Source organism: Brachyhypopomus gauderio, chromosome 11 (genome assembly GCF_052324685.1).
Source record: "Brachyhypopomus gauderio isolate BG-103 chromosome 11, BGAUD_0.2, whole genome shotgun sequence".
NCBI classification, from domain to species: domain Eukaryota; kingdom Metazoa; phylum Chordata; class Actinopteri; order Gymnotiformes; family Hypopomidae; genus Brachyhypopomus; species Brachyhypopomus gauderio.
The window spans coordinates 14,591,934-14,611,587 of NC_135221.1; the positions used below are offsets into that span (position 1 = coordinate 14,591,934).

The 19,654-nt window shown below is 46.9% G+C and overlaps 2 protein-coding genes across 2 annotated transcripts in view; both read left to right on the plus strand.

The window, feature by feature from the left end:
- Positions 1 to 2,015: 2,015 nt before the first annotated feature.
- On the plus strand, positions 2,016 to 14,609 carry cry2 (cryptochrome circadian regulator 2). Its single transcript, XM_077022220.1, has 13 exons — positions 2,016 to 2,412; positions 4,242 to 4,350; positions 6,241 to 6,383; positions 7,581 to 7,765; positions 8,479 to 8,567; positions 8,850 to 8,990; positions 9,796 to 10,107; positions 10,209 to 10,360; positions 10,702 to 10,904; positions 11,702 to 11,779; positions 12,093 to 12,179; positions 12,641 to 12,806; positions 13,285 to 14,609. Exons 1-12 carry the CDS (start codon positions 2,255 to 2,257, stop codon positions 12,763 to 12,765), a joined length of 1,782 nt encoding a protein of 593 aa, XP_076878335.1. The 5' UTR covers positions 2,016 to 2,254; the 3' UTR covers positions 12,766 to 12,806; positions 13,285 to 14,609.
- A 1,249-nt stretch (positions 14,610 to 15,858) lies between these two features.
- The window catches only part of mapk8ip1a (mitogen-activated protein kinase 8 interacting protein 1a), a 15,240-nt gene continuing 11,444 nt past the window's right edge, over positions 15,859 to 19,654 (plus strand). Inside the window, 3 exon segments of the mRNA XM_077022221.1 lie at positions 15,859 to 16,089; positions 17,459 to 17,570; positions 19,643 to 19,654. The exon segment at positions 19,643 to 19,654 is cut by the window's right edge and continues 75 nt beyond it. Coding sequence (XP_076878336.1) covers positions 16,019 to 16,089; positions 17,459 to 17,570; positions 19,643 to 19,654 — 195 coding nt within the window. The 5' untranslated portion in view covers positions 15,859 to 16,018.

A 19,654-nucleotide genomic window follows, 5' to 3' on the forward strand; every position in this document is an offset into this window, starting at 1 on the left:
GCTGCAGCACCCCCTAGAGGACGTTAGAGGGTAACGCGATAGTCACAGCCATTTGGCAATCATTGGAGGTCCTATTAGAAATCACACAACAGACACTTTATGAAAATTATGCATATCTGCCATGCTCTTTGTTATGTAATTCAGTGCTTGATTTAGTTGTGCAGCTTTTCCCATCAATTCTTGGGACTTTGAACTTTGGGTATTAATCTAATTTAATCTCAGTCAATTGAATAATGGATATCATGTTTACAATAAGATATACAATACATCTTTACAAAAAGAACCTGAACTAAGACACCGATAGTTGTGGGTCCAGTGGATCCTGGGTAGTTGGGTGTTTTAAACGGTACTTCATTACTCAATCCATGCACAAATTCAGGCACTTTGCTCTGAACACATATACACTCACCGGCCACTTCATTGACAGGGGCACCTATCCAACTGCTCCAACTGCACAAATGTTGAATCAGCCAATCACATGGCAGCAACTCGATGCATTTAAGCATGTAGACATGGCCAAGACGATCTGCTGCAGTTCAACCCAAGCATCAGAATGGGGAAAAAAGGTGATTTAAGTGACTTTGAATGTGGCATGATTGTTGGTGTCAGACAGGCTGGTCTGAGTATTTCAGAAACTGCTGATCTACTAGGATTTTCACGCACAACCATCTCTAGGGTTTACAGAGAATGGTCTGAAAAAGAGAAAATATCCAGTGAGCAGCAGTTATGTGAGCACAAATGTCTTTTGATGCCAGAGGTCAGAGGAGAATGGCCAGACTGATTTGAGCTGATAGAACGGCAACAGTAACTCAATAACCAGTCGTTACAACCGAGGCATGCAGAAGAGCATCTCTGAACACACAAAATGTTGAACCTTGAGGCAGATGGGCTTCAGCAGCAGAAGACCACACCGGGTGTCACTCCTGTCAGCTAAGAACAGAAAACTGAGGCTACAATTCGCACTGGCTCACCAAAATTGGACAGAAGAAGATTGCAAAAATGTTCCCTGGTCTGATGAGTCTCGATTTCTGCTGCGACATTCGAATGGTAGGGTCAGAAGTTGGTGTCAACAACATGAAAGCATGGATCCATCCTGCCTTGAATCAACGGTTCAGGCTGGTGGTGGTGGTGCAATGGTGTGGGGGATATTTTCCTTGCACACTTTGGGACCATTAGCACAATTGAGCATCGTGTCAACGCCACAGCCTACCTGAGTATTGTTGCTGATTGTGTCCATCCCTGTACGACCACAGTGTACCCTTCTTCTGATGGCTACTTCCAGCAGGATAACGTGCCATGTCATAAAGTGTGAATAATCTCAGACTGGTTTCTTGAATACGACAATGAGTTCACTGTACTTGAATGGCCTCCACAGTCACCAGATCTCAATCCAATAGAGCACATTTGGATTGTGGTGGAAAGGGAGATTCCCATCATGGATGTGCAGCTGACAAATCTGCAGTGACTGTGTGATGCTATCATGTCAATATGGACCAGACTCTGAGGAATGTTTCCAGTACCTTGATGAATCTATGCCATGAAGGATTAAGGCAGTTCTGAAGGGGGGTCCAACACGGTACTAGCAAGGTGTACCTAACAAAGTGGCTGATGAATATATAATCAAAGTGCCCAAATGGCGAGCTTACAGTGCCCCCTTATGGCAGCACAGGAGATGGACATTGTGCACAGTGGTAGTCCTCGCCTAAAGAAATGGGTTGGGAGAAATATTATTTTCACATCTAATATAGCTAGGTAATATAATATAGCTAAGCCATGTTTGGTGTTGTCTAAAATGTTATTTCTTTTAAAAAATCATAATCGCGCTACACTGCATAAATATAGATAGATAATAAAATCAAAGATGTTAATTATTATTCAAGAACAGCTCCTCCAACTTTCACGAGACAGAGGAAGGGAATACAGGGAAGATAGGAAGGTACACGGAGGAAGGAGGGAAATAATTGGGTACGTGTTATACGACGCACGGAGAAAACGTGACCGGGGCGGCAGCACACGTGCGGAGAGCCCAATAACCGCGCTGCCGAGCGCCTCGCTCATTTTACACCGCACACGTGTCGCGTCTCTGGCCAATGGACGGAACGAGAGGCGCCGAACCCTCACGAGTGTGACTCATCTCAAACTTCCTAAAGCCTCGGCGCGTACGCAGGAGAGCGCCACCCCGAACCGCGGATTACTTGGTTTGTTTTCGGCTCGTTCACTTCGGATGATGTCTAGGATGGACTGAACTGCAGCTATGGTGGTAAATTCGGTCCACTGGTTCCGTAAAGGACTTCGGCTTCACGATAATCCGGCTTTGCAGGAAGCTCTGAACGGCGCGGACACCGTGCGTTGTGTTTATATTTTGGACCCGTGGTTCGCTGGCGCGACCAATGTGGGAGTGAACCGGTGGAGGTTAGTGACTCTCGGCGGTCCGGTGTTGGGTTTGGGTGTTGGGTTTAGGGGGGGCGGACCGCCAAACCGCCGCATATCGGCCCATATCTGCACGTCTGGCACCGCTTAAACGAGTCCCCGGTTCGGGTCAGCCCCTTCACGCCGACTTTCTCTTGCCATGCAGTACCCAAAAGAGAAACCCTGGGGGGTCGTGGCATGTCGCACATCTTTAATCCCTTTAAAGTGAATAACATCTAGGGTTGGATTATAAAGTCACGACAGTATTGTTAAATCTCTGGCCTGGTTTGATCCTGCTAACCTGCCTAGCTGACCAGCTACCCTGGCCTGCCTAGAGGAGTTCACCTGAACTGGGCTCAAAACCCCCGCAGGTGCAGCTACTGTGTGCAAACATCTCATCTAGTTAACGTTCTGGACATTATAAATCACTCCGTGTCTGTCGAAATGAAATAATAGAAATTGGAAGGAAGGCTGAGAGAGCTGGTTAGCTAGCCAGCCAGTCTGAAACTAAGTGATCCTAGCACAGAGAGCGAGTTATGTGGACGTCTACGTGGGTTAGTTAGCTGGATAACCTGTCACTTCGTTAGCCAGCTCGTTAAATATCAAAAGAATCCACTTGGAGAAATACGTTAGCTAAGAAACTACATATAAACTACATCTAGCTTTATATATAAACTACATCTAGCTTTATATATAAACTACATCTAGCTAACACTTCAGTTGCCAAAAACAGGACATGGTTTCTCTTAACCTACAAACTAGATACACAATATATAGTGTAGTGTAATTATACACTAAAATTAATACGGGCAGGTTAGTAACACTAATCTATAAATATAGTTAAGCTAATGTTTGCTTGAGAAATCACTGATATTAAAGCACAAAATATTAACGTATGCTCCCCATAAACTGTGCCACTACACGGCTTTGTACTAAATGTAAGTGATGTTGCTATGCGAACGTACTTCACACCAAGCGGGTGCTCTGAAGGCTAGCTAAATTTAGTTTAGTTTTTAGACTTAACATGGTCTCTAAAACTACTTTAACCATACGTAAGGGGAGAATGGTGTTAATCTGTTTACCAACCGCGAGTAAATGTTCCAGGTTGTTTATCCAGCAGGGATGTTTCTCTATGGGCGTCAGAATATTTTATCAGTGAATATTTCAGACTAATGTTATATTAGCATAGCTAATTTATTCAGATTATTAATTAATGTACGGATTGAACAAAGACTCGACTGACATTTGTGACAGTACATGGCGTTAATCAAAAGCTCGTTAGTATTGTTGTTAAATGTGTAATTGGGACCCACGGTTAGTAAGGGAACGCGCATTTGATGACGCAAAATGTTCCCTATGTAGGCAGCTCATCAGTAATTGAGACACTGGCCAAAGTCACAATTGGAGCACACTCCAAACTTCAACTTCATACCATTTCCAGACTCAAACTATGTCACTATGTCCCCTTGGTCATTTGTATAATGTCTTGTAGGTTGTAATGTTTTAAATCGATATGTAATTCATCAAGTAACAAATTATGATCTCACATAATGAATATTTTTGGTTGTTTGGACAAACTCCAGAAGTACTGCGTGATTTCCCCTAGTTACATTTGACACCTAGGCCAGCTAAGGTTTTTAGCTTGGAGCAAAGGTTTCCAGCTGTTTGCAACCCACGGCCAACTTGACCCACAAAACGTTTCGTGGCCCACTTGAAAACATAAGCAACTGTTACAAATACAAGGTTGGCCACTGGTTCACAGTGCTAGTAGAGGGTTATTCTATGCTGTCGTTATATGGAGTGTGAGATGAATCTATGGCTGAACCCTACAGATTTCTGCTGGAGTCATTAGAGGATCTGGACACGAGTTTAAAGAAGCTGAACTCCAGGCTGTTTGTGGTACGAGGACAGCCTGCAGATGTGTTTCCCAGGCTCTTCAAGGTCGGTGTTCAGTACACTCTCTCTCTCCCCCCCACCCCCCCCCCCCCCCTCTTCTCTCATTCCTCTTCTCTCACCCTCCAAGGTAGCCAGTATTCAGATGTAGTGCAGGTCATCCCACCGAAGGCCGTGTTGTTTGCTAGGACAAGACTCCTAATCCCCCTGGGCCCCGCACACCTGCTCCTTTAACCTGTGCTAGCGTGGTTTTTTTTAGCGTGGAATTTTCCATCTCCTAAATGAGCTCAATTATGATAGAGCATGATGACCGAGAGCTCGTCTGTTACAGTGTCTCCGTTCACTGTAGAGGACAAAGACCTGTATCAAACCCTCCCTTTAGCATTATGTAAATGGTGATGGGCACATTGTATTCTGTGACACTTTCATTAACAGTTTTAATGTGTCATTAGCACAGCTGGTTTCACCCTTCCCCTGAAATCACTGTTTCTCCTCAACTTGAAATGTTGACAGAGGAAGGAGCTGGAGTTGAAAAATGCACAAAAGCTCGAACTACTGGTCCGAATTACATTTTTATAGGAAATGTAGACAGAATATGTGCTTACATGCTGTGAGCTGTGATCTTGCAGTTGTAAGTTCATTCATGGGAATTTGAATTCTTTTCAGCAGAAAACAAACAAACAATTTATGGAGATGATGTGCTCCTTCCACTGATCTTATCCATGTTATGTGCCATTTCCAGACCAACCTGTTTTTATTGTTTATAATGACAATGCACCACTGTTTATATTCAATACTCAATACTCAATAGTCTGCATAATGTGTGCATTAACATTCTCATAGCTTTTTGTGGCAGCTTGGGTTTGTCCACAGATTAGAGGCGCCTGATTAACCAGGCTCTGTTTGTTGTTCAGCTCTGGTGGTGTTACAGGGTCTGATCTCACCCCTTCCCCTCGCTGATGTGATTTAGACCAAGGTTGAGAATGTAGATCTAGCCACAGAGTTCAAATAGGCTTTTTGATGCTCTTCTGAAACTATTATTCGTTGATGTTTTGATGTGATTCAGGCCATTTCCAAACTTGGCAAAGACCGAGACTGAGGTCTGAGGTCTTGTTTTATAAGATACATGGATGGATCATCTGCTATTCTACTATGTCAGGTTATAACACTGTTCTGCTACGTTCAGATACCATTCAGATATGCTTGCCTCTCTAGAAGAAACGGGCTTGGCTTTATCAGCTTTAGCCTTTAGATCTAATGACTTTTAGCTCCAGTTCTGTGTCTGAGCCTTAGAATGTTCGCTGCTTTGAGGAAGACAGTGTTGTGGGATGGTGCTTGTCCCCAGTTGACCTTAAGCAAAGTCATAACCTTCCCCCTGCTTTGTTTTATGCAATATTTCTCACATCGCTGTGACTCTGGATTGGTCCTAAGCATGTCCCTCGCATCCCTGTGACTCTGGATTGGTCCTAAGCATGTCCCACCTCCCTTTCTTTGCTTACGCTTGTCTCTGGTGACTTTCTTCAGGGGGGACTGATGGAGCATCATGTTCTCTAATTAATTTTACACTTGAATGTTCTCTGCACACCCAGAAGTACCAACCCCAGATGCACAGGGGGCGTGGGGAGTATCCGAATAACCGTAACCTTTCAGATTCTAGAGATGAAGTTTTTAATGAGCACTGGGAGCGAGGGGCCCCTGGCAGTCTGTCTGTTCTTGTGCCAGAACGTGAGGTTTTCTGGTGACTCGCTGTTTCAGAGCAGAGTTTAGGAACCTCTGTTTCCCATGGATGTTGCCATGACATCAGTGGTCTTCTGCAGGTTGTGGTTTGCTCTCTGTCAGCGTTCACCTTGGCTGAGGAAGGAGAGGTTGCTTCTCACATCTGGGCCTGTGCATCTGGGCACGCTCACCTTTTCTTTTATTTCTCTCTCTTTCTCTCAGGAGTGGAACGTGACACGGCTGACGTTCGAGTATGATTCTGAGCCTTACAGTAAAGACCGGGATGGAGCCATTGTTAAGATTGCCCAGGAGTTTGGAGTGGAAACCATAGTGAGACATTCACACACGCTCTACAGCCCAGAGAGGTAGCTGACCCTCCCCCCATACATGCCATATGTATAGTGTCTTTGGGTTTTCACATGTCTGTCACCTGTATAGTGTACTTCAAGGAATATTTTGCACACCAGAATCATCAAGGTTCTTAATTGGAGGAGGATGATTATTATGTACATATTCTGAGGGGATTCACATGACTGTAATTTAGTTAAAGCCTTGAGCAACAATAGAAAACAGTAGTGAGGTGTTATTTATTTATACCAGGTTGTGATTGACACACTTTTCAGAGCTGAGTCCACAGTTTTGGCAGCAGTCCTTGACGGAAGTAATGAGTTACTAAACTGTTACACAGTTACAGTGCTGAGCCTACAAATAATATATTCACCACTGTCAGAATGTTACCTATTGAATGTGAATGATGTGCTTTGTTTGAAACACAGTCCAGAGTAGTTCTAGAGGATATTAGGACACTTGAGCTGAAGCAAGGCCTTTTCAAATGCATTTGATCGATGCTAGCAATGTTCTGAGGCACCAAGTCAAGTTAAGAGTCAAAGGTGTCTCTTCTGCTGCCCTAAGCAGTTTTCACACTCCGTCGTGCTGCTGCCACCTGGTGGTGGAGAGGTGTAATTACAGGTCACACTGAGCGGCATGTGATGTGGGTGGGGTTTGTGGTTTGGGCTGTAGAGGTGGGGTGAGAGCTGTGTGTGTAATCCTGTGTTGCAGACATGTGCTGACTGCATGCAGGCACCTCCTCCTTCAGACACGTGTCCACCTCCTGACTGTCAACAAGAACTCTGCCAATAGAGATCAGTCCTTAACACGCGGATATAAAGAGTCCTTGTATAAGATCAGGCCCACAAGAAATCAGCCGTTGGTGGTGGAGGAGGAGGAGGAAGGGCTAGAGTGAAAAATCCAGAAACTGGCGATCTGTCCATTGATAATCATGATTTTCATGACGCTGTCATAAAGTTGGAAAAAATGTGTTTTCTTCGCACAATATGAGGCTTATTGTATCATCCTCTAAAGGGTAGTCGTGTTGTAGAGGTTATCCCAGCAACACCGTGTAGCTGCATCTGCTCCTCTAAAACCACCCAGAATGTGTGTCAGCGCTGCTACCCATGATGCAGTAGAGAAGGTCCATTACTGAGGGCGGGAAGGGCACGTGTGTAATCGTTACGGTGGCACTGCGGAGCGCGTGTTTGACCTTCCGACTGCCTCTGCTCCAGGGTCGTGGAGATGAACGGTGGCGGGCCCCCTCTGACCTTCAAGCGTTTCCAGGCCCTGGTGAGCCGGCTGGAGCTGCCCAAGAAGCCAGTGGCCACCATCACGCCGGAGCAGATGGCCGGCTCCCGCTCTCACATCGCCGACAACCACGACGAGCGCTACAGCGTGCCCTCGCTGGAGGAGCTGGGTGAGGCCTTGTCTCATTTGCATATGCATGCTGAATTTGCATATGCATGCTGAATTTGCATATGCATGCTGAATTTGCATATGCATGCTGAATTTACATATGCATGCTGAATTTGCATAGCATCTGTGAGGTCACAGTAAGTGATGTCATCATCTTGGAAATTGGGCAGATGCCTTATTAGGGCACTTGATTAGAGGCCACTGCTGAGATCGACTTGGTTTGTGTGTTAAGTAAAAATCTGCTGGATCCTGTTCAGGCCATTTGGGTCCCGTGGTACACAGATTTCCAGTCCTCAGGCACATTGTGTGAGTCCACGTTTTATCTGTGGTACAGCCCAGTGCTGTTGATGGGTCAGAATAGAAAACGTGGACCGGCTTCAGTCCCTCTATGGGGGTTTGGTACAGCGCCTCTCTGATAACCGTTCATCACAACCCCTGTAGTCTCTGGTCTTCAAGGACACATGCTGACCAGAGTGTCTGTGTGTGTACTGAGCACAGTGATTAGACAGGACAGTGGGGGTCTCTGTCCCCCACCGTTCCTCGAGGAAAACGTGTTGCTGTTAGACACTGTGTGTATTTAAGTATCTGACTGTGGACTGCATGTGGTGAGTATATGGTACATCTTGTTGGTAATGTATGCAAAATAGAATGTAATGGCATAAAGACAGGTAATTATTAAGTGTGTGTGTGTGTTCGTTCGTTCGTTCCTATCAGGCTTTAGGAATCCGCCACAGGGCACATCGGTATGGAAAGGTGGTGAAACGGAGGCTCTGGAGAGACTCAATAAACACCTTGACAGAAAGGTGAGTTACTGTGTCCCCTGTCAGGATTCACTCAAAACAGATTCAGCTCAAAGCCTCTCTGGAGTTCCTCAAAGCTTTGTTTGTCAACCAAAACGGGTTCAGCTTCATTGGTTTTCTTCCTGTGGTAACTTGTTCAGAACCATTTTAAACCATCCCAATCCTGCAGTTAGTGTGTGCCGTGTACACCTTACACCTTTAACAAGTTCAAGCACGTCCGTCCAAAGCCCGTAGGTTTGATGTCCAGCCTGTAGTGATACCTGGATGTCTGTGGTGTTTGTACAGGCCTGGGTGGCGAATTTCGAGCGTCCGCGGATAAAGGCCCACTCGCTGTTCGCCAGCTCCACGGGTCTGAGCCCGTACCTCTGCTTCGGCTGCCTGTCCTGCCGCGTCTTCTACCACCACCTGAGGGAGCTGTACATGAAGGCAAGTGTGCGGCTTGGGGGCGTTAGCACGTGCCCTTGGGGGCGTTAGCACGTGCCCTTGGGGGCGTTAGCACGTGCCCTTGGGGGCGTTAGCACGTGTCCTTGGGGGCGTTAGCACGTGTCCTTCTTGTGGTCCTGTCGGGTTGAGAGACTGTGTGTGTGTGTGTGTGTGTGTGTGTGTGTGTGTGTGTGTGTGTGTGTGTGTGTGTGTGTGGCAGGACATGAGTGTGTGGTTGTTTTGTGGTGGAGGGGTGTGTCCTGTTCCTGGTGTTCTCCCACTGCACCTCCTCAAGCAGCTCACAAACCCTTCGTTGTGTAGATGAGGTCTGTTGGAGGATTGGGCGATGCTGGTCTTGGGTCAGGGGTGTCGCTCACCTTGACCCCGTAGGGCCGATTGTAAGACTGTATAAATGCAACTACTCGTTAATAAATAGTTATGTACATCCATCCCTACATCACACACCATCTTCCTTCATTGATCATATTCTGAAAATAATTTGTCGTTTTTATTGTTAGTTCCACTCTGTCAGAGTTGTCTGTGCATTCATCAGCAGACATTGAAAACCGCAGATAACTGACAACCCAGCTGGCCCAACACACTCAGAGTTTCTGATGGTTCCTTAATTAACTCTTATGCATGCACTGCTTCAGAAACTGTGATGCATGATGGTGGCAATTCTGATGCTGAAGATGGTGATTACGGCAGATGTCACTCGTATGATGATGGTGATGATGGCAGTAGTGATCATGAGGATAATGATGGTGGTGATGCTGATGGTTTTTATGCCGCGTTCCCCCCCCCCCAGCTGCGAAGGCGTTCCAGCCCCCCCCTCTCCCTCTTCGGCCAGCTGCTGTGGCGAGAGTTCTTCTACACGGCCGCCACCAACAACCCCAACTTCGACCGCATGGAGGGCAACCCCATCTGCGTGCAGATCCCCTGGGACAACAACCGGCAAGCGCTGACCAAGTGGGCCGAGGGCCGGACAGGCTTCCCCTGGATCGACGCCATCATGACCCAGCTGAGGCAGGAGGGCTGGATCCACCACCTGGCCCGCCACGCCGTGGCCTGCTTCCTGACCCGCGGGGACCTGTGGATCAGCTGGGAGAGCGGCATGAGGGTAAGGCGGAACACGGAGGTCCGGTCCGGAGTCATTGCCGCGTATCGGGGGGGCGATCTGGGGCGTGTGCTGAGGTGGTGTGTTGGGTTCCTCTTGGCCAGGTGTTTGAGGAGCTTCTGCTGGACTCTGACTGGAGCGTGAACGCCGGCAGCTGGATGTGGCTCTCCTGCAGCGCCTTCTTCCAGCAGTTCTTCCACTGCTACTGCCCCGTGGGCTTCGGCCGGCGCATCGACCCCAGCGGCGACTACATCAGGTACCTCCACGCGGGACTGCGGTCTGCCGTACCTTCCATTTGTGATTCGCAGCCGTATTCTTGGCTTCTTTACGGTCCAGAGAAGCGCTCTCGTTATTGCTCGGGGACCTTCTCCGCCCCCTGGGCTCCAGTTTCATAACTTTTCCATTTTTCTAAAGAAAATGAAAGGTTTGTTGTCTCCTCCAGGGCTCCTCCGAGTACTCGGGGCCGTCAGGTGTAATAACGCTGCATTAAAAAAAGCTTTACTTTGACTTCGGAATCGCTCAGATCCCACGCAGGGTGTGTAACGGTGTTCCGAGTCTGTAGCTCATCTACGAGACGCCTGTATTTCTGCCACGCAGGACATACCTCCCACAGCTGAAGGACTACCCCAACCGCTACATCTACGAGCCGTGGAACGCCCCAGAGGCGGTGCAGAAGGCGGCCAGGTGCGTGGTGGGTGTGGACTACCCCAAACCCATGATCAACCATGCAGAGAGCAGCCGCCTTAACATCGAGCGCATGAAGCAGGTGTACCAGCAGCTGTCCCACTACAGAGGACTGAGTGAGTCACTCCACACACGTCCCCCGACATGTTCAGAGCAGGTCTATTAACCCCTCGCCCACTACAGAGGACTCGGTGAGTCACTCCACACACGTCCCCCGACGTGGAGGTTCAGAGCAGGTCTATTAAGCCCTCGCCCACTGCAGAGGTCTTAATAGGTGGCTACACACGCACACTCACTCAAGTATTGTTATATCAGCACCCCAATTTCCCTCATTTGCGTTTTTTTTCTTTTCTTTTCTTCTACGTACACACACACACACACACGTCAGGTTGTGTTATATCAGCACACCGCTTTTCTCTTTGCAACCCTTGCTTTTTTCTGTACCTGCTTTAGAAAGCACACACACACACACACACACACACACACACACACACACACTGAAGTACTGTTATATCAGCACCCCAATTTTTGCCAACCCCCATCCCCCTTTTGTACCTACCTTGAATCACACACACACACACACACACACACACACACGTCAGGTTGTGTTATATCAGCACACCATTTTCCTCTTTGCAGGCCTTGCTTTTTGAAGCTGCTTTGGAAATGACACACACACTTTCACTCAGTACTGTTCTATCAGCACCCCACTGCTTTGGGGGTGCTGATAGAACACAAACGCACACACGTACACACACACACACACACACGCACGCGCGTGCACGGCTGGTCTTCTGTCTTGATAGTTTGTCTCTTGCTTGTAGACTTCCTCCTCAAAAGCACAGCATGACCGTCGGTCAGGTGAAGTAACACTGACCATCACAACTCTGTCTTGGCCTGTCGTCTCCCCCAGGTCTGCTGGCATCTGTCCCCACCATTCAGGAGGAGGCGGAGCCTCTGCTGTCTGATGACTCTCAGGCCAGCAGCAGCGGTAAAAGCAACAGGCGCACGCACGCTCACGCGCGCACACACACACACACACACACTAGCGCATGCACACAGTCGTACACACACAACCACACACACACGCACTAGCGCACACACAGTCGTACACACACAACCACACACACACGCACTAGCGCACACACACACACACGCACTAGCGCACACACAGTCGTACACACACAACCACACACACACACACACACACACACACACACATGCACACACAGTTTTGTTATACCAGCGCCCCACTGTTCTCTCCCCTTCGCTCCTTTATTTATGTTTTTGTACTTTCCTTGAAGCAAGCGCCGACACACACGAGCTGTGTGGTGTGTGTGCTCTGTCTTCGGGCCCCCTGCTGCCCTGGGACATGGAACGGTCCTGTGACTGTATGTACCGCACGTTACCACGTGCCAACACTAAAGCACGGTTATGGGTGACCCAATATGGCTCCGTACACGGTTCACGCCCTCTGGTGTCGGACTAAAGCTCCGTAAGACGTGGTGAACGCCGTCACTACAGCTGAGGGGACAACGTCCCACGGCGTATTCTCAGTAACGAGGTGTTTTTAGAGCGGTCAGCGTGACCCGAGTGTTCAGGTGTCACGCTGGCAAACGCCCCAGTTTCATTGCACCCACATACCACTTTCCAAAGCTCCGCCTCTCATCACGGCACTGTCCAATCGGCATGCGGTGGGTGTTTAGTGGCGGGACACGGGTGCAGCGGGAGGTCTTGTTCCTCCACGTCCCGAAGTTCTCTCTCCACATTTGGTCACGATAATGGGAGAGCGGTGTGAGCTGGACATGCACGTCTCCACACGTGTTTTAACACGCTGATCTGTGTAACGCAGGTGTTGCTCCCGCTCCAGTGACGTCTCCCCCACAGCTCCACCCACAGACTCCAGCTGCAGAATCTTTGTGTCTCTGCCCAGAGCAAGCAGGGACAGGCCAGGGTCCAGCCCCCCAGCCAGAATAACCCCGGTGATCGCCCACCACACACCAGCAGTGACCACACAGGTGCCTAATCAATTAATCAATAAGTCGATTGATAAAGCAGTACTTGATTCCATCTGCAAAATGTCCAAGGGTTGTTTTTGTGTATTTTAGTGCAGTTATTTTTAATGTCCTACAGGACTACAAGCGCAGCACGGCAATTGTGTTTACAATGTGTGGTATTAATGTTTCAGTTGTGCATATGATTGTCATTTATATATGCTATGTCACTTAAATGCGTTTCATTTCATTAGTACTAATGTGCTTTTTGTATGCGTGTGGTTTTTCTGATGGAGATGAACAGTAAATCTACACCCTGAACACCTGATTTTGTTTTGCTTTTTTGGAAAGCAATTAGTCTGGCTGTTTTGACGGTTCTTGTTCCAGACCCGAGTGGGTCCCGTGCAGTGAGAGTGAGAGCAGGCCGCACGGCCTGAAGGTCCCGTCTCTGGAACCGGCCGAGCGAGCTCCTTAACTAAGAATGGTCGTCTTTTCTGCTCAGACACACAGGATACACAGGGCGGGGCTTAAGAGGGCGGAGACGGCGCACAGTACCGAGGTGGCGGCACAGTAGCACAGGACACGTCCGATACGCCATGAAGACTGCCTAGCCACGCTCACCAGCCACCATCAGCACCTGCAGAGGAACCAATGAAGAGCCAGCTTAGTGTGTGTGGGGGAGGGGTGAATGCATTCTGCACATTACACAAGGTTGCCGCTTATTCTGGTCTCATGTCCTGCATTTTGTTTTTGGAATGTTTTAATTCTCATTATTTTGGAGTTTGAACAGATGTTGTGAACTGTAAGGGGGGATTTTTGTGGCAGAGCTGATTTCGTGTGTAATTGTTCTTCAGCTGTGGGTGCTGTGGCCTTCAGTCAGGTTCACGGAGCGTTCCTCGGGCCTGACTGCTCAGTCACAACACTGTTATCACAAGCTCCATATGAGGAACATTTCAGAAACATTTTGCGTTTTATTTCTGTGGGCAACCCATGCGAGCAGCATCATATAATGGAGGTTTTTGTGTTTCAGTATGCAGTTTTGATAACTATTCATAATCCTGACCACTCTACAATCTCAACCAAACACATTATGTTTAGTAGGCCTGGATGTCTTACCAAGGGCTGTTTGTTAAAAAGTTAGAAATTAAAAGTTTTCTAAATTAATTGGATAAAATTTAACCTTAAACTTTTAATCTGCTCAGTCCGTGGCTGAGCTGTGAGAATGTGGAGAGGAACCCAGCTCTTCTCCACAGGCAGAACAAAAACAACCGTTAGAAGACCATCCTGGCGGATACAAGGGAGCCTGTGTCTCCGTGTTCGTCACGCTGACCCTCCTGGACATGGCTCTTCCAGATCCAGGATTCTTTATCCTGTTAAGTCTGCGTCAGTTTTATCTATCTAGAAAACGTTTTGAGAAACTGCAACTGCAAAAACCTTTTGGTCGTTAAATAAGTTTTGAAAAAATGGTCCCTGGTGATTGGTCAATGACCGTGTGCAGGCCGGCTATTCTCACCTTAACCCCGCCCCCATCCATTAAAAACCATACATTCCATATGAATGTGTGCATTAATAAAGTCCCTCAAGCTAAGTGCAAAAGCTTTAATAATTTAGTTATTATTTGTTTTGTTTTGTACAGAAGAGTCTATTTTTCTTGAAAGCATTGCCCGATGGTGAGCTGCTATGTTTGTAGGCAGTAATTTATTGAGGCGTCTTCATTGCGTGCCGTACCCGATGAGACTATGTTCGCAATCTTTCTGCAGTACATTGATTGAATTTGCACTGTTTTACTGTTGACTAAATTATGTAAAATAAAATTTCTGAAACCCATATGTTTGTCAAGTTGATCCTTTTGTTTGGCAGTTTTACACATTTGTCACTAGAGGGTGACATTTACCTTGTTTTCTACCTTCATCTCCTCCACGCTGAGCTTGTTTTTCCCAGCATAGCATGGTCTCGCCCTGTACAGATGTATTTCCCTCTTAATGCTCTGGCTTCTTGGTACCTGATGTTACCCACTACACTGTACTAAACAAGCACAATACATCATCTTCATGTAGGACTGAGGTTCAAACCCCATGTGGGCCAGTGCTCCATGCTGTATAAATTCACTACACTTTACACAATACACTAAACACTGGACTTGGATGAAATATGCTTGAAACTGTCTGCCTGTCTAATGTGAAAACTTGGCTATGGAAGAGGTGTACATCATCCCTGTGCCTGGGGTTCATGGGTCTGCTTGGACCATCCTGTTATGTGTATGGTACTTTGTGGTCTCTACCCTGATGACCTCAGGACTCTAAATGCACTGCTAATGCACTGTATAACAGCTAATGACGGTGTTTTCTCTGGCTTTCTGATGACACAAAAAAGTAATAACTAAATCTAAATAATTGACATACGTGTTCATTTTAATCCTAATTCTAGTGTTAATACAACACAGAAATAGCATTTTATGGGTTTTCAGAATGCTGTTTTTACAGAATTACTATTACTATTTACAGAAATGGCTGAAGTATTTAAACCAAGGAGACGTAGTGTAAGAGCGCGCTGGTGTTTTAAGAGGAAGGGTGGACTGTTTTGGAGACTCTCAGTCTGAGTGTAGCTGCTTTGCCCGTCTGAATAAGGGCCTTTGAGCCCATTTGTAACCGCGTGTAAAGCAGGACATGCAGACGAAAATGCTCCTTATTTCATTGAGTATGTTCCTGGCCTGGGTAAATGAAATATCTATTATTTATGTATGTATTTTGAAGGTAGTAGTGCAGGCCGGGTAGGGCCAGATGCTTATTTTCAGCTGTGGTGAAATGGCATCGATCACTAGACACGTCCCCCCACCTCCCCACCGCCTCCCTCTGCTGTGCTAAGCGTCCAAATGCATGTGATGGAGGCGGGAACCTGAGCTGCATCGATCTACACCATCAATCAGTGAAGTGGCAGGACTTTAAAAGGATCCTCTCTCTCTCCCTCTCTCTCTCCCTCTCTCTCTCTCTATCTCTCTGTCTTTAATTGACCCTGCGAAGGACACACCCGCGCGCACACACACAGATATTGCACTCAGTAAGTAGGGAGTGTCACAGCTGCACTATGGTGATGTTCAGAAGAGCAGAATACCTTCTGTAGACTTCTAGGAACAAGCTAAGACCAAGCACCTGGATGTGTGTGTGTGTGTGTTGTCCTAATCGTGGCCTCCTTGGTCTCTTCTTCTGGAGTCTGCTCCACCCAGTCCTACCCTGCAGATGGTGCTCTGCTTGCCCATGGACTCCAGGGAGGATGGAGACAGCTGGATGGAAGACCAGTGGGAGAAGTGGTACTTGCGCGCACACACACACACAAGGCCCATACAGCAAACTATCATAATGTACACACACAGCCTAAATTACACTGTCCATGTTGATTAAGTGTTTGTACTGAAATACTGTCGGTGGGGCTCTTGCACTCAGGGCCAGTATTTAGCATAGGACTAGTCTTTTGCTCTGTGTGTGTGAGAACAGCCTTAACGTAACTTTAAAGGGCTCGTAAGAACCTGCGGCACTTAATTGCCACGGAGCCAAGAGAGAAAAGTGTCAGCAGGACAGGAGAGCGTGTCTGGCATCGCGGAGAAACAGAAAATCCAGGAATAAAGAGTTTGACAGCTGCTTTATTTTTAATTCTGGATAAATGAGGTTGTAGTCCCACGCACAGTTATGTCAAGATGTTTAAGAATGTCTGCTTTTTTATTTGATCCAGAAATGTGTTTTTGCTGATATGTTGGGAGAACCTGTGCTGGTCCAGCCCTGCTCGAGCTGTTTGTCAGGGGGGGGGGGGGGGTCAGTAATGAGCAGTTTATTTGCCAATACATATATTGGGAGAGATATGTCTGTACCAAGGTCTAGACAATCTCCAAGTTACAAAATACATGTCTCTGGGTTATATAGTGAATACCATAATGGTTTCATTTATCAGGTGTCAAAGTTTCTTCTTAGTCCCCCTTTGCCTAAAACAGGATGTTCTGTTGTTTTACAAGGTGCAACGCGCGACTCAAGGCTGACTGTGTTAAACTGGGAACAGAGCAAAAGCTCCTGACACACAGTATAGAGAGCTAAACATCTTAATAGATCACATCGGTTCTGCAACACACACCCTTGAGCGCCATTTGACCCTCACTACTACAGTTGCCATGCGTGGTTCCACGTAAGGTTAGACACCATTGACTTAAAAGGCAACAACTCTAATAGTACACACTTAAAAAATCTACACACACTAATAGTACAGACTTAAGTACTTACTCTAATAGTACAGACTGTTAATTAACCACTCTAATTGTGCAGACTATTAAGTAACTTCTTACATTAAGCTGCGTTAAATAGAACCTAGGGCTAGTGTTACCATGACTGATTATCTAAGGCCCAAGATTGTCTTACACCAGTCTTACATTGAGTTCCCAGATAGCTCTAATGCTTAACGGATCTGATCACACATATTGTACTTATGCTGGAACAATACGAGAAAATACATCCTGTGATATCCTCTATAGTGAGTATAGCGGTAATAAATATTACAACGTTAAATCAATAAACAATCAGGTGAAAGCTTTAACTGTCTGCTAGAGCCATCTTCATGTGAATTTGTCTGTAGGAGAATGTCTACAGGTGGGCTGTTTGGCTGATTGATTCATTGATTGGTTCAAATGTGCGTAGGCTAACACACGACATGAGCCTGGACGAGTATGAGGACGATGACCTTTCAGAGGTGATGGAGATGACGGATGGGAAGGGAGGCGGCTTGAGCCTCCATGACTTCGACGGGCAGGTAAGAGCCACCATGGTGGCGTTGACACCTGCACGAGACACACAACTCCAACACCTGGATTCTCCTACACCTGGATTCTGATGAAGGTCTCTAGCAAGAACCAGCATGTCATAGTGACATTTGTACAGACAATCTGCTAATATTTTTATTTTCTTGTAGGTTTCTGGTAATAATTTTTTTATTATCCCTTTTTTGGATCATATCAGCTGTAAAAGCTAAATGCGATCCTGTGGGATTGACAGCTGTATTGGATTACAGTAACCTCTCTGCTGGAGTGTTCCCACTCCGTCTCTCTGTAGCGTCTGCTGTTGGCTGGTCGCCAGCCCCACAGATGAACCAGATGAGCACCTCCTGTCTCGATGCTTCAGGCTGATTTTTCTCCAGCATCTGTAGTACTGTATACATGGACACAGTTCTGTTTTTATGTACACCTGACGTACAGGTATAGTTTGTATGCGTGCAGTTACAGCTTGTAGTCTGTAGGCTGGATTTTGTTGGCATACACAATTGATCAACCACCACCTACCCAGATCATCTATGGTTAGTTTCTGACCTGTGGACCACTGCTGGGGGGTCACTGGGTGACGGTCCATTCCCAACCCAGTTTCACCATTGATATACTTGTCTAGATGTGGTCTTGAGCTCATATTCGAGTGCTAGGCCACACAGTTTTGCTGGTGAGGCTGCACGTGTCGGTGTCACTGCAGAGTTGACAGTGGTCTGCCAACCAAAAACATCCCATTATATCCCATCATATCTCTGTGGCTGTGATGTGATGGGATATGATGGGCCAGTGACCGCTGCTGAAGACCTAGAGGACTATCCAACACTGTGTTTGCTCGTGTGCAGTGACGGCCTCTGATCACTGAATGCATACAGGTTTATTCTCATTGACTGCTGAGTGTTAAACCGTAATAACACACTTAATTTAAAAAGCTAGAACTTTACACTGAAATAGTACTGGGAGACAATCGTATATCACGTTTATTTAGCGTCGCTGACTTAAGGAGACACAGAGAAACACAGCCAGACAGATGCAGATTGAGCCTGTGATGTTTGCGTATTGATAGTAAACCATGTGGAGGAACTACAGATCAACACATCCACCATTCAGATCTTCTAGGACTGAACACAGGAGGGCACTGAACACAGGAGGGCACTGAACGCAGGAGGGCACTGAACACAGGAGGGCACTGAACGCAGGAGGGCACTGAACGCAGGAGGGCACTGAACGCAGGAGGGCACTGAACACAGGAGGGCACTGAACACAGGAGGGCACTGAACACAGGAGGGCATGTTTGATTTCAGCTCAGCTTGCCATTTTATTCTTGAATGTCAAATGAAATTTTAAAATAAATATCCTACATGTAGTATCTCTTTTTAGCCTGCCCTCCAGAGTGTCCGAGTCTCGGGCTTGTACGTTTCAGCTCCACGTACCGCTGTCCCCCCACAGGGAAGAGTTTCCGGGTCAGAATCATCCTTATCCTGTTGCACTGTGAGGGTCACACTCATTTCTGGCTTCCTCTGGGAATGAGAGCAGAGTTGGAGTTTGTGAAGCGCTGTGCCCAGTTGGGTCTGGGGAAGTCTATGTGGACTTTTGGCTCAGAGCAAACATCAGTTAACATCTTAATCTCAGAAATGAATACTGAACAAAATGTTCGGAGCCAGGAGCATTTGAAGAGAGCTGCAGTTAGTCTAAAAGTCCTCACACACTGTGTGGTGTTGGACTAGAAGTTATTACACAATGAATGATCACATCCTAATATTGGTTGCTTTTTCTGGCCTTTGTGACATTAACATCAATACATATACTTTATACATTTTTTAATAAATTACCTGAAAGGGCAGCATTATATCTTTGTTATTATTGTTGTTGTTGCTGTTATATTGTTATTATATTGTTGTTGTTGTTATAATACATGCTGTTGGTGTTCATTGTCCTCTGTGCTTGAGTTAGCTTTCCACTCACCCTCCCAAACAGAGTCACAGGGTGATGTCATTGCTGCGCTCTGATTCGCTGCTGCATCTGACTGCAGCCCCCTCTGACAGCGCTGCTGGCTGCTCTTCCCCAGGATCATGTGACT

Coding starts and splice junctions, on each gene's coding strand:
- cry2 (XM_077022220.1), top strand. CDS start 2,255: ATGGTGGTAAATTCGGTCCACTGGTTCCGTAAAGGACTTCGGCTTCAC. Junction 4,351..6,240: donor TGTTTCCCAGGCTCTTCAAG/GTCGGTGTTCAG, acceptor TCTTTCTCTCAG/GAGTGGAACGTGACACGGCT. Junction 10,361..10,701: donor CCCAGCGGCGACTACATCAG/GTACCTCCACGC, acceptor TCTGCCACGCAG/GACATACCTCCCACAGCTGA.